This window comes from Pongo pygmaeus, chromosome 11, assembly GCF_028885625.2.
Source record: "Pongo pygmaeus isolate AG05252 chromosome 11, NHGRI_mPonPyg2-v2.0_pri, whole genome shotgun sequence".
NCBI lineage: Eukaryota > Metazoa > Chordata > Mammalia > Primates > Hominidae > Pongo > Pongo pygmaeus.
In genome coordinates this window covers 130,973,613-130,989,079 of record NC_072384.2, presented here as the reverse complement: position 1 = coordinate 130,989,079, position 15,467 = coordinate 130,973,613, and the positions used below count along the sequence as shown (strand labels likewise).

The 15,467-nt window shown below is 38.3% G+C and overlaps 1 protein-coding gene across 4 annotated transcripts in view; it reads right to left on the bottom strand.

The window, feature by feature from the left end:
* The window catches only part of SP140L (SP140 nuclear body protein like), a 79,903-nt gene that overhangs the window by 19,141 nt on the left and 45,295 nt on the right, over positions 1-15,467 (bottom strand). For 2 of the 4 annotated variants that reach the window (XM_054477731.2, XM_063648081.1), the window contains exons 7-10: positions 7,356-7,418; positions 5,624-5,704; positions 2,285-2,359; positions 898-1,002 (exon numbers count right to left, since the gene is read on the bottom strand). In XM_054477731.2, coding sequence (XP_054333706.1) covers positions 898-1,002; positions 2,285-2,359; positions 5,624-5,704; positions 7,356-7,418 — 324 coding nt within the window. The remainder of the gene's footprint in view (positions 1-897; positions 1,003-2,284; positions 2,360-5,623; positions 5,705-7,355; positions 7,419-15,467) is intronic. The other 2 variants (XM_054477732.2, XM_063648083.1) reach the window with 1 other exon arrangement.

Genomic DNA, 15,467 nt, shown 5'->3' with positions numbered 1-15,467 from the left:
GGGCTGGGCATTGGGCTGGGCATTAGTAGTCAATGGGCATTGACTACTAATTCACATGGGGTTTTCTTTAGTGAAGGACAAATTGTTCTAAAATTAGATGATAATAATGGCTGTACAATCCTGTGAAAATATGAAAAAAGTCGTTGATTGGTATACTCTAAGTGGTGAATTACATGATACATGAACTGTATTTCAGTTAAGCTATTAAAAAAGTCACAATGAAAACATTTATATTAATTGGTGCTCAAAAAGCCAAGTTAAGAGAGGTCTGAGATGAAGGCCATTCTGATAGACATTTTTGACAGTTTTATAATTTTCAATCATAAAATATTTTACATTAATATGTAAATTAGTTCTCACAGCTACATCATGAGGTAGGTTTTTAATTATTTTTCCCTCTCTTGGATGAGAAATTTCCCATTCAGAAAGGTCCCCTTCTTTACTCAGAATGGAACAGTCATTCCTGGCACAGCCAAGGCTGGAACTCAGGCTTCCTAATGTTAAAACCTGTGATCATTATCACCCTAAGCCAAGCACCCTGCCTTGGTGACAGCACTCCAGAAGGGAGAGAGAATATGAAGCTTGAGGTTGAGGGCCTCTTCCCTTTTCTGTCTGATTCAAAGTAAAATACCTGACATTTTCCATCTGTGAATTGACGTTCCTGCCTTCTCTTTTGTTCTTTGGGTACCCCCTGGACACTCCATATGTGAATCAGCATCTAATGGGTGTGATTTCTTAAAGTCTGAAAATGTCATCTTAGGGATCCCTTCCTCCTTCCCTCAAGCCAAACTGGGCCCAAAACTCCTTGAATGATGTGTAATTCACACAAATAATTTCACCATTTCTTGTGATGCCTTCAGATAGGAGCTGCAAATTAAAGAAGACTATGAAACCCACCTTGTTCCAATTTCTCCTTATGTAAAATTCCCTTCACCCCACCACAGGTCACTGGAAGTAAAGGAGCCTGAAAATCCACAGTTTCATCTTTGTGCTTTCTTGAAGCTGAAAGAGAGGATTTCTTCATTCTGTCTCATTTTGCAAAGGCACATCCCCCCTCCCCACTGAGGTAAATCCTATAAAGGCACAAAGAGTACTTAGGAAATTCTATTCCATAAATCTCTAGAGTTTCAAAGTCTTTCTTCCAAGTGGCATTTTTGATATGTAACTACAGAATGTGTGCCCCAATTTCACCTTTCAAATTTCACAGAAAATTGAATGCTTTATCAGAGAAATTAGACTTCAGTAAAACTGTTTTAACTTCCAATGTAGTAAGCTCCACTGATTCTTATATGACCATGAAACATACAGTTGTTGTCATTGGTTTGATGGGTGCTCTCCAGGTATTCTGTTTTGCAGCAGTTAGGTAGCCAGAGATGAAGCCAGAGACCATAATCAGTCTCCCATTTGAGCACTGACTGGTCAAGGAGGGAGAGGCTAATGATGAGATAACCTAATGGAGACGGTGCCTGCCTTCTACTTTTATCTCTGCTTTGCTCCATTTTCCCCTCCTATCAGCTTTCTCCACAGCTGAGAAAGGAGCTCAGGGAGCTCTAGAATAATCTGAAAATTGTACCAAGCAGGGGGTGGGGAACTGAGAACCTGATACTACAGAAGTAGGTGTGAAAGTTTTTCAAAGAAAAACTCCAGGAGGATGAGCAGCTAATCCTGCCCTTCCAAACAGAAGTGTACAGACCATGATGGGCAGGGGAAGAAGTCCTTGGTCCTGAGACTGGTTTTGAAAAGGGCACACTATTTAGACTGGGATGGACTAATAAGAAGGGTGGTTGGCCTAATTCACCCTCTAGCTTCTCAGATGAGGAAACCAAGGCAAAGAAGGCCAAGTGGTCAGCACAAGATCACACAGTCAAAGATTTTTCAAAAAGCCAAAAAGCCTTAGGACACAGATCTCTAACCACAACTCTGGTTCAACCTTAGTGCGCAACCTGTGGCTTTCTGTGTAGCCAGAGAAAGATCAGCTAAATAACTTATGGGTTATACCCTTTATACAGCAATGGACTATCTTCAGCCTTGAAATTTATCTTTTCAGTGGAAGTAGTACTTTAGTGACCCCTGGGGCCCCGGGGTCTGGTTGTAGATCCATCACCAACTTACTTCCTCCTTTCCTTGATACATTTTGGAAAATGACTTCATAGGATACGTTTTTCAATAGTTAGTACAGCTTCATAAAACAATTAAAGAAATAGGTTTATTACTGAAAATATAGCATAAAGCGCAGGAAATTAGATGTTTAGTTATTGAAAGTGCAATCCTCTTTTCTTTTTACCTCTTGATCGAACTCTTTTCTGTGGAGCTCTGTCACTCTGAGTGAAGCGGGTTCCAGGTTTGCCTCTCTTTCTCCCTGAGAAAGTAGAATAATATAATCACAGTCACAGATAAGCAGCTGTATTACATATATTGCTGCTTTTCAAAAATTCCATTTAAATGTAACTTTCCAAAAGCTTGTTTAATATATAAATAAAAAGATTTAAACCCTAGCCTTTAAGGTATGAAGAATTAGACAGCTAATATTAGGTTCACTTTATATTTCATTTTCCTATTCTTACATTAGAAAAAAAACTAATTGAAATCAGTATTTCACATATATCTCAAGCAACAGTATAAATACTTCATTCCATATTTTGAAGGTTCATTTCATATTTTGAAGTTTCATTTCATATTTCATTTCAAATATATATTTGAAATATATATGGCATATAATATATGTTAAACACTTACACATCCACTAATTTATTTAATCTTTGCAAGATCAAAATGATGATTACTGTCATTACAGAGACTAAAATATTCAGAGAAAATTGAGACAAAACTACAAAATTAAGTGAAGGCGTTTGGGTTTCTCTTAGCAGAGACAAAAATAAATGACAGTTCTGTGAGTTAAGGGAAACCCTATTAGGTGCTCCACAGGTGAGCTGTATGCTGCACATATCACATTGAGGGAAGATATTTGTACCCTTGTGCTGAAAGTAATCGTAAATGTGACCCGGTCTTCATCCACATGGCTTTGGAAAAAATAAATATTAGGATCTAAAAAACTAATCAGAAGAAGGTTAATCATGAGGAATGGGTAGAGTTGAGACTTCCACAGCCTTCATTCCAAATAGTAATTAAGGACTGACATGGCAGACACTGCAGCCGACGATGTTCTCCCATGCGCATGCTAATTGGCTGTGGATGGGCATCTCAATGTTTACTATCGTTCAAATGTGTTTTATTTTCCAAGGCAGGAAAGCAAAATGTTCCTTCCTTCTTGTGTTGGATGTCCACCATCCAATGACCACCATCTGGGGGTGCTGATCAGGGTCATGTAGACCCCATGGAGAAATATTATTTTCCAACCTACTTATTCCTAAGTGCTCTAAACTCTAAGCATATTATGAGCATATTAGGCCAGCAAAGTAGAAAGGACCAATCGGACCCAAAGTAGACCTATGGCTTGGTAATATAATTCCACTTTCTGGTCTTTAGACTACACAGTTACCGATCAGGTTTTTACCCATTTAAGACCCAAATGGCCCAAGGAACCAATATTGATAATTACAGACATCTTATCCCAAGATCAAACAAGTTTCAAATTTGCAAGTTGTCATCCTGTTAATATTTAACCAAGATAACAGGTGCTCAAAGAAGAGCTTTAGGAGAGTTTAAGAAACTTGTATAGGGAGGTAGGAGGCTTGTATAGTAACAGCCAAGGGCTAAGAAAAACTACTAAAGAGGTGGAAATGTGGTTCTCCATGAGGCATGTTAATCTTTTTGCTCCACCTTGCTGCCTGCCTCTGGAAGATGAGGTTTCCAGGCAATAGAACATCAGCCACACAGGTCTGGCTCTCTGAGAAGCTCTCCTCCCCTCCTCTCCCATGCAAGATGCCAAGAGGACTCTGGAAGTCCAGGACATACTCCAGGTCTCTCCTCTTCACTGCTTCACCCCTCCCTCCTCTTCTGAGGGTCCGCGCTCACCGTACAGTGAGAATAGATCCAGATGTCATATCCTTGCTGCTCTCTTCCCTCCTATATTCCGGCCAGGCTTGGCACTAGAGCTCTGGCCACAACCTTGAACAGCCCAGCTAATACAGAGTTATTTCTTCCTTTCTCTCTATCTGTTTCTGTCTGGTTACATCTTTTCTGGGACTAGTGGGTATGTCGGATTTAGCTTTCATTAAATCTGCTTAGGCCTCATATTTTTAGGGAGAAAAAAGAAACATCATGAAGTCTACTCTAGTCTGTGGAGGTCTTGGTACAGAACAATCTGGAGCTTAAATCCAGCAAATTCATAATGCAGCGCTACTGTGTTTTACTCTCAGAATCCAGTGGCTGAGCAAGGCAGGATTCAAATATTATTGTGTCTCAGGCTGTAATACTCATTTAACAATACTGAAACCCTATCACAAACCCTAATAAATACTATGGTGGTCAGAATATAATTTAAAGTTGTTTTAAAATAATTGTTATGGTTGGTATTAACCTCTAGAAAGAAGTATGACAGAGTTTTCAATTTCCTCCTGTTTTCTCAAAATTTCACTTCAAGTCCCAACTGTTGGGAACAATCCAATAAGTACCAAGTAGAATGACCAATTGTCCTGGTCTGTCCAGGACTAAGGGGGTGCCCAGGACATGAGAGTTTCACTGGCAAAATTGAGAAAGTCCCAAGCAAGTAGGTTGAGTTGATTATCCAAGTTCCAAGCACCCACATCCTAGGACAATGTACCAGTCCACCTATGGGACCATAGAAAGAGTTGGTGGAACTGATTATGCCAGGTTCAGCCCTTCACTCACATCCAGGTTGTAGAAGTAAAGCTGTATTTCTTTCAAAATAAGTCAAGCTGTGATGCCTGACCCCTCCCCTTCCCTTGCAGTGGACTTGATGAAAGCATCTCATGGAAGAAAGAGCTAGTGATTGTGCATCAACCACTTGCAATGTCATTTCACGGCTGCACCTGTCAGGCAAGACACTTCCACACTCTGATCTCACCCATCTCTCTCACCTCCCCAATCCTGGATGGGACCAAGCCAACAGCTATGGAGTGGGGGTAGGGCCAAGACAGAATAAGAGAAGACACTGACCATGTCACCCCCAACTATATGTGTTCCAGACTAAGGCTTGCCCAGGCTGAAGGAGGGAAGGTGCTTTAAGCTGGGGAGGAAATTGGAATTTCAATACTTGGTCAGAAAGACTCTCAATTACTGAAATGAGACTCTTATTGTTGTGAAAAGTGAACAGGAAAGCGATAGGACTTGCTCAGGACAGGAAAGAACTCATCTAGGAGGAGGACTTGAAAGGGCGGTGAGAAAATAAACCTGTATTCTGCTTACAATTTACCAGGTCCAGCCATTTTAATTAGCCAATGATTTAAGGCAAAGGAATTTCCAGGAAAATCAGATAAAACACAGAGGAAAACAACTTTAGAACCGGGACAGATAAGATCTATGATATGAATACAATCAACTTACAACCCTGGCTTCTAATGGGTTTGATTTTTTTTAGATTTCACTGCTCTGAAATTGACTAAGTTTGACTAGTAAACAATAAAGGTTCTAGGCTCCTCAAAACCTCAACATTTGCATTGCCCTGCAGGGCAAATGAAAAGTGGTACAAACTTTATCTTACCCCTAATCTTGGAAAGGTCTTTCAGATTCACGTTCGCCTTCTTTTCACTTGAGACCAGCTGGCCATCAGCTTTGCTGTTAACTGGGGATAGGCAGGGGAAAATGTATTAATAGAACTGGGCAGAACAACAGCTCACAGGCTGGACCAAACGCAAGTGAGGGAGTCCTGGGTTTCATTCTGGATCCCCTCGAGCAGGTGTCCAGAGCATTTTCTGCTTTGGGGAGTGTTGACTTCTAAATTACACACAGAATTTAACTGTACATTGAAGTCTCTTAGAATGTGTTAGGATAATACACACAGACTTAAATGAAAATGTTACAATGACTCAGTCCAAATAATTTTTTTATTTGAAAACACCCATTCTTGTTTTTTGTTTGTTTGTTTGTTTTGTTTTTTTAAGACAGAGTCTTTCTCTGCCTCCCAGACAGGAGTACAGTGGCATAATTTCAACTCACTGCAACCTCTGCCTTTTGGGTTCAAGTGATTCTCGTGCCTCAGCCTCCCAAGTAGCTGGGATTGTAGGCGCCCACCACCACATCCAGTGAAACTTTGTATTTTAAGTAGAGACAGGGTTTCACCATGTTGACCAGGCTGGTCTCGAACTCCAACCTCAAGTGATCCATCCGCCTCAGCCTCCCAAATTGTTGGGATTACAGGCATGAGCCACCATGCCCGGCCAAAAACACCCATTCTTAAAATAAATGCAACCACTTGTTTTTCTTTCCAAACAAAAATGTACATCCACAAACCGGGCAGACACTTAAACTGGCAAGAACAGAAGAACAGAAGATATATGATTGGTGAAAATAAACTATTTTCAATAGGACTCTAAAATGTTACTATATAGATCCACTGATTCAAAACTGAGCATCATTTGGAAAATAAGACAACCTTCGTTGACTAGGAGAAAGGAAATCCTTAGACCATGACTAAAATAAATAACATATATAATTATGGAAAATTCAGAAAATAAAATGGTCTAAAACATCATCATCTGGAGATAGCCACAGATGAGGATGGCTATCTCCAGATGGTGATTTGTTAAAAAATATTCTCCTAGGCTTTTCTTTTTGCATATGTTACCTTTTAAAGGCCACTTTTTCATTATAAAAGTTGAAGATTTTAAAAATTTTAATACACACACACGCTTAAATACCACAAATAAAAATATAAACATCACCTCTATTATACTGACTAAATGTAATCACTGCATATATCTTTATAAATGAACTGCCATTGATTTTTCTATAGCTTTATATCTCTTCATACACACAGATAAATAATTAGATATATCTATGTAAGGATTGATAGATACACAAAAACATACTTTCACAAGTATAAATATTTCACATAAAATATGGTTATATATACGTATATATATATTTTACAGTTGCACACACATACACATACACCTTGCTTTCTTCATTTAACCCTCTTAAGAACATTTTTCCAAATTAATAAAAATTTCTTGAGCTACTAAAGAAAGTCATACTGAGGATGATAAGACCTCCCTATTAACTGTGGGCCTCTGGACTATTACATGCATTAGAAACCATTTTGTGAAAGCCATTGCATTCTCAGGCCTCTTTGTCACAGCCTGTTAGTCTACATCCTAACAGATACAGGAGGTACAGAACTCTCCTGGCCCTGGGGAACTGCAGGCCTTCCAGAATACAATGGACAGTGCCCTAATAAACTCAAAAGCTGTAACTACTTCACTTTGCCTGCTTACCATTTTGTTGGCTGTTTTTCTGCCTTCTCGTTCTCATTTTGCTCCAGCCATGCCCCTTTTTTCCTTCAAACCAAAGAGAATAAAGTTAATTATACAGAGGAATAAATATAATTATTTGAGCTTTATATGCTAGTAGTGTACAAGATTTTTTTCATACTTTGGTCCACAGGAATGGGGCAAAATTCTTTATGATCAGTGTAGTAGTGTGGAAGTTGAGTACAGAGTTCTATTCTAATTCTGCATGAGCCTTGGGCCATGGGCTTGGGAGAGACTTAGGAGATGACCTTCCTTTGAAACAATATTTTTAATTGAAAATTAACTCTTGCTGGCACCTTAGAGTGAATGATAACTGCTGTTGCATACTCCTTTTTCAAGCGTTTGTTGTGTAAATTCAAATGTGCAATGAGAGGACATCCTCCTTGAGGTTGATGGTGTTATGGATAATATTCTGTATTGGAAATTGGGAGATATTCTGAACTCTGATATGGAGAGTTTTTGTTATGTAATTACATAATCATTATAGAATTTCTATATAATTTCATTAAGTAATAGCAGTGCCTCCACACTGTCAGCCCTCCTTCAGGCTGCAGAGCAGCTGACTCCAGGAATGCTATTGTGACCCCAGAAACTCATCAGTGTCATGAATCTGGCCATCTGGACCATTTGCAGTCTGAGGTGCCCTTTATCAGAAAAGTGACTCCACAGTGCACTGATTTTCTGACTGTCCCTCATCTCCCCCTGTCCGCACACTATGGGAGGGCAGTAGGCTCACTGAAGGGAGCAATCCCCAGAAAGGGATAATCTCCTTCCCGGATAGTGACCAGGACAAAAGTCGTGGGGATTGCAAGTGTTCTGTAGACCTATCTTGAAAATTCAGGATTCTGTTGTGACCCTGGTCATTCCTAGGGATGATGTCTCATTCTTTCCCCTATCAGCCTGGTGGGCACAGCCTTCTGAGGGCCCAGGGGATTCAGATTTCACTCCAGACACAGCTAATGAAAATGCTTTTGCTCTACTTGTATCTAATTTTGTGGATGGAAGATCTAAGTGAGAAAAGAGACGATTAGGAGAAAAAGATGAAGATACAGCCACCAGAATGGTACAGACAGATTTTGCAGCAGTGAAGCAAGAGCAAAAATCCAGAGATCTAAGGCGGGAACACCTCCAACCCTAGGAGGTATGGAGGAAGCAGGAGCATTGGTGATATCTGTCTTTCAGAACTACCCTGGATCCTTTGTCCAGAAGGAAAACACCCTGCTCCAGTGCTCCCGCCTCTGAGAATGGTGAGTAAGCCTCTCCGCACCAGGCATGAGATGGCAGGGGCTGGGCCCAGCTTCTGAGGTCCCACATAGAACCCTCTAGACATTGTCCCTACCCCTGTTCTCAGTCATTTGTTGGGGCAGGTGGGGGGGTGACTGTTACCTAGTTGGTGTCATGGACAAAGAGGATAGATTGGACAGACTGTCCTCAAGCAGTCCCCCCACATGCCATCCTCTCCCCAGTCACATACACAAACAAATCAAGAACTGGACACAACGAACAGAATTGGGAACCCCAAGGCTTACAGCCAGCCAGGAGCCATATAGGAGGCACTGTTCACCTTCCCCCTGACAAATGTACATCCCCCTCAGGGAAGCTCAACAATTGGAAACATTTCCCTTCTTCGAGCACCTTGTGTGCTCTGGGGCTTGTGCTTATTGTATGAAAGCCAGGCATTAACTTGCTTCCCTCACGTAAGGTGACTTGTACCTTAGAGGTGGTCAGCTGGTCATAAGGGACCTAAAGACCTAAAGCATTCGTGATTTATGAAATGTGTGTGTGTGTGTATGTGTGTGTGTGTGTGTAGAGAGACAGGGTCCCACTATCTTGCCCAAGCTTGTTTTGGTTGTTCTCCTTGTTTTTGGACTCCTGGCCTCAAGTGATCCTTCTGTCTTGGTCTCCCAAAGTGCTGAGATAACATGAGTGAGCCACTGCACCTACATTTGCAATTTGTTCCTACAACATTTAACAAATCAAATGTATCTGGACCCATGAGTCAAATTAATCAGAGTGGCTGATGGGGTAGTGTCTTCATGAGGAAATTTGCCAGAAGCAAAAATGTGGGAAGAATTTGTTGAGAAGCTATTCTCCATGGCATTTCTGTACTCACGGTATCAGGGTATTACTTCAAGGATGTCAGAATAGCAAGCAGCCTTGGAAGCTAGAGATCATGTAGCCTCCAGATTATAGGGCAAATTTATTCCCTGACCAGTATTCCAATTCTAAGGAGGGAGAACATCTCCCTCCTTAGAAATTTTCCAGAGGAGATGGCCCCAGGAGAGATTTGCTTAATATCCCCAGAGGTGAGTTGCTTACATTCCAGCTAAAAAGATAATATCTCCCTCGGAGGTAAGGTTTGGGCAGGTTTGCTAGCAGTCGCCTAGCTAGCAAACCCCGTGGGTTTCCTCAATGAAGCATTCCTCCACTGCAGCACACACTTGTGAGTGCACCATCCACCTGGGCTTGCTCTGCATCATCCTTTTCATGGGTCTTGAGGGGAAAGAACTGATGTGTCTACTCTATATCCCAGCAATTTTGCTCCTAGGTATTTAGATAAGAGATATGAGAAAACAAGAAGACTTCTACAAGAATGTGCTGAGGAGAGTTTTCCTAATAGCAAAAAACTGGAAATACTTGAGGTGACGTTCATCAGGAGAATTATAAACAAAATTCAGTATATTCAGACAATGGATGCTAGCAATGAAAACGAACAAATTACTGATACATCCAATGATATGAATGAATTTCAAAAACATGCTGAGTGAAATAAATCTCACAATAAAGAGAACACACTGTAAAACCTTATTTATATAAAGTATTTAAAAACCCAAATTAAGTTATCATGTAAAAACAAAGAGTAGTGATTGCCCTGATAGGTAGTGGGTGGAGATATACCAGAAAGGACATAAGGAACCTTTCCAGGGTGATGATCATGTTCTGTATCTTGATAAAGATTTTGATGGTGCAGAAAAGTGTGGTTATAAGAACTTATCCAATGGTACTCTTAATACTCGTGCATTTCATTGTAAATTTTATCTTAAAAAAAGAATGCATGCAGAAGTATTTGAGGGGGAAGGGTACTGATGTCTGCAACCCTGAAATGTTTCAAACTTGACCATGAGTTATTGAGTGGATAAAAAAATGTATATATGGATAGTGACACGGTTTGTCTGTGTCCCTACTCAAATCTCATCCTGAATTGTAGCTCCCTTATTTTCATGTGGGAGGGACCCAGTGGGAGATAAAATTGAATCAGGGGGGCAGTTTCCCCTGTACTGTTCTCATGGTAGTGAACAAGTCTCACGAGATCTGATGGTTTTATAAAGGAAACCCCTTTCACTTGTTTTTCACTCTGTCTTTGCCTGCTGCCATGTAAGATGTGCCTTTCACCTTCCGCCATGATTGTGAAGCATCCCCAGTCACATGGTACTGTGAGTTCATTAAACCTCTTTTCTTTTTCCTTATAAATTACCCAGTCTTGGGTATGTTTTTATCAGCAGTGTAAAAATGGACTAATACAGATAGAAAAGCGGTAAAGCAGGAATGATACAATGTTAATTGTGAATCTGTGTGAAAGTATATTGATGTTTAGTGTACAATTCTCCCAAGTCTTCTGCATGCTTGAAATTTTCATGATTAAAAATTGGGGAAAAAAGCTTTTAGAGAGAAAGGACAGAATATTTACCAAAAATTTATAGTTACAATAAAAGAATGATTTTTATTAGCCACACCATAGATTCCAGAAGACAATGTAGTAATCACTTTACTATACTGAGAATAAATAAATATCAACCTAGAATTTTTAACCTAGCTAAAAATTTCTATCAAAAGAAAGACAAATTTGTACATACAGCACTTAGAGAATTTACCACTTAGAGATCACTCACTAGAAAAACTAAAGAATTCACCTCAGCTAGACAAAAAGTGAAACCAAAGAAAAAGAACAATGGTGAGTACATAAAATGATTTAAAAAATTGATTTAAGTAAATATCAACTGTAAAAATAATAGTTTCAAAATTTAGAGTTAAAAATTAAATATTAAACAATAATAGCCAAATGGTAGAGATGGGGTATTCAATTTGTAGTGAAACCATTACAAGATCCTTGTCATCTCTGGGGTTTGGGGCATGATTAATAAGATTACAGAAATTTTGTCTTTGATTTCCAAACTAGCAAGGAGAAAAGGGAGAATATAGAATTTTATATCAATCCGTCAGAAATCAGGGAAGAGACACACAAAAAAACACAAATTAAGAATGGTCAACACTACCACAGAAGATATAGGTCCATATACATCTGGAATCATAATAAATGAAAACAAATAAAAATTCATTAAAAAGCTAAGATTATCAGATAAAATTGCAAAAGCTAAGTGCTGTTACAAGAGACATAAAACAAAGCTGCACAAGATGGCTTAACATAAATTGAGTGAAAAATATGAAAAAAGTTTGTATAACAACATTAGCACTTGGTAAAAGATTTTAATGCAAAAGCATCAATATGGATAAAGCAGAATGCTGTATAATGATAAAAGAAAAGAAATCCACTAAGAAGTTATAAAGTCATTAATGGCCTCAACATATTTAAAGAAAATGAACAAAATAAGGAGGAATTGGCAAATATACAACCTTGTGTGAGAATTTAACAAGTTTCTATAGAAATTTGATGGAGGAAATAAATTACTATGAACCCAAACTTAAACAACAAAGTTGTGCTTTATAAAGATATGCACGGAGTGAAGCCAGAGCCTAACAAATAGTTCAAATGTACATTATTCTCAAGTGGCATAGAACATTTACAAATAATGACCACACATTAGGATGCAAAGGAACATTCAACAAATTTTAAATAATTGGCAAAGTCAATTCATACTGTTTTCCACATATCTACTTTCCACTCCTGATCAACTAACAGAATACCTCCAAGACTGCAGATGTCAATATTTCCAGAGAAAAACCACAGTTCATAACCTCTCTTACACCTGACATGGCCACCAGTTTAAGATCTGACCACTAAGATGAGAGCAGAATATTATGAGAGGAGGGGAGTTCTGGAGAAAACTTCTCGCAAAAGTAATAGGCCTCTGGGGAAGGTAATTTTGCTCTTCACCCTTTCTCCTTCTGATGGCCTAGAACATGGACATTATGGCTGCAGCTTAGCAGGCACCTTGGACAATGATGTGATCTTGACAGTAGCTGAGCTGCAAGATAGAAGAGTCTTCAAAATGCATGGGTCTGAAATAGCCAAACAATTCTGAAAAACAAAACTGGAGGTCTTACACTACCTGATTTCAGGATTTGTAAAACTGTAGTAATCAAGATGGTATATTGGCATAAAAATAGACATACAGATAAATGGAACAGAAAAAAAGTCAAGTAATAGACCTAAACCTATATGGCCAACTGACTTTCAACAAGGATGTCAAAGTAACTAATTCAATGCAGAAAGGATACTCTTTTCAACAAATTATGCTGGAATGATTGAATATCCATATGCAAAAAAAGAAAAGAAATCAATCTTTAGCTCAAACTACATGCAAAAACTAACTCAAAATGGGTTATAGATCTAAATAAGCGCTAACACCAAAAACTTGAAGAAAACATAGGTTCTTGAGTTAGGAAAAGATTCCTTAAATAGGACCTCAAAATCACAGATTATAAAGGAAAAAATGGTAAATGTAGACTTTATAAAAAAATTAAAGTTTTACTAACACTATCAAGTATTGGTGAGTATGTGGAGCAATGAGAAGCTTCACACATTACTGGTGGGAATGCGAGAGGGCATAATCGTTTTGAAAAACATTTTGGCAGAGTCTTAAAATACTGAACATACGTATATATGTTCATATGACCCAATAGCACCACTCCTGGGCATTCAACCCCCAAAATAAAACATGCCCAACCCAAAGATTTGTGTTTTGATGTTCCTATCAAGCTTTATTTGTAATAGCTGAAACTGGAAACACTTCAATGCCTATCAACAAGTGAAAAAACTATCTATAATGTATTCATATAAAGAAATACTTCTCAGCGATGAAAAACAGAATAACTACGAACACACACAACGACATGGATGTATCTCAAAAGCATTATGTTAAGTGAAAGGGGCTAAACATAAGTAAATTCAATACTGTATGAATTTATGTATATGAAACTCCAGAAAAGACAAAACTAGAGTGATGTAAAGAGATCAGCACTTAAAAAAAAACAACTTGGGTTGGTGCGTGGTACATGCCTGTATTCCCACTTACTCTGGAACCTGAGTCATGAGGATCACTTAAGCCCAGGAGTTTGAGGCCATCCTGGACAATGTAGTGAGGCCTCATTTCTTAAAAAACAAATGAACAGAAAACAAATCAGCTGTTGTCAAGAATCAGAGAGAGGTGAGAAGAACACAAGTGGACTTTGGGGTGATAGAAATGACACATGTCATGATTGTGGAGGTATTTATATAACTGCACACATTTGTTAAAACAAATTCAGTTATATCTTAAGGTGATGAATTTGTTTTATATATAGCTCTATAAAGCAGATAAGAAAAATGAAAGTGTGGAACATTTACATAAAGAAAATCCTGTTGTTGGTGCCCTTATGAAAGATTACTTGAACATACATTAATGAGTTTATTTCTGGGTTCCCTATTCTATTCCATTGGTTTATATGTGTTTTTATGCCAGTACTGTTTTGATTACTCTTGCTTTGTAATACAGTTTAAAATCATACAGTGTGATGCCTCCAGCTTTGTTCCTTTTTTTCAAGATTACTTTTACTATTTGGGTCTTTTATGGTTCTATACAAATTTTAGGATTCCTTTTTCCTATTTCTGTGAAAAACGTCATTGAAATTTTGATAGAGATTTCATTGACTATCCAGATCACTTTGGGTAGTATGGACATTTTAACAATATTCTTCCAGTTTATGAACATGAGATGTCTTTCCATTTATTTGTATCTTTTTCAGTTTCTTTCATCGGTGTCATAGTTGTCAGTGTGCAAATATTTCAGCTCTGGTTAAATTTGTTCCCATTTTATTCCTTCTGTTGCTATTGTAAATGGGATTTTTTCTTAATTTCTTTTTTGGATAGTTCATTGTTAGTGCATAGAAACACAATTGATCTTTAAATCTTGCAACCTTACTGAATTCATTTATTAGTTTCAACAGTTTTTTGGTGGAGTCTATAGGGTTTTCTACATAGAAGATAATGTCACCTGGAAACAGAGACAATTTAACTTCTTTCCAATTTGGATGACTTTTTTTTTCTTGCCTAATTGCTCTGACTAGGACTTGCAGCAGTATGATAAATACAAATGTCAAGAAGGGGCACTTAATCTTGACAAGGGTGCCAAGAACAAATAATGGAGAAAAGATAGCCTCTTCAGTAAATGGTGCTAAGAAAACTGAATATCCACAAGCAAAAGAATGAAATTAGATATTTGGCTTACATCATATACAACAATTAACTCCAAATAGATTAAAGACTTAAATGTCACACATGAAACCACAAAATTCAAAGAAGAAAACAGGGAAAAAGCTCCTCGATGTTGGTCTGGGCAATTATTTTTTAGATAAGACACCAGAAGCACAGGCAACAAAAGCAGAAATAAATAAGTGGAACTACATCAAACTAGAGGATTTGTACAGCAAAGGAAATAATTTTAAAAATGAAGAGGCAACCTATGGAATAGGAGAAAATATTTGCAAACCATGTATTTGATAAGGGTTACTGCCCAGAATATATAAGGAACTCACATAACTCAATAGCAAAAAACAAAACAAAACCATGTCATAACCTAATTTAAAAATGGGCAAAGGATCTGAATAAATGTTTTCCCAAAGAAGACATATAAATAGCCAATGGGTTATAAAAAAGCACTCAATATCACTAACCATCCATGAGAGAAATGTAACTCAAAACTATAATGAAATATCACCTCACACCTATTAGGATAGCTATTATCAAAAAGGCAAGAGATAACAAGTATAGGTGAGGGTGTGGAGAAAAGGAACCCCCGTATGCCGTAAGTGGGAATGTAAATTGGTACAGCCATTATGGAAAAGAGTATGGAGGTTCCT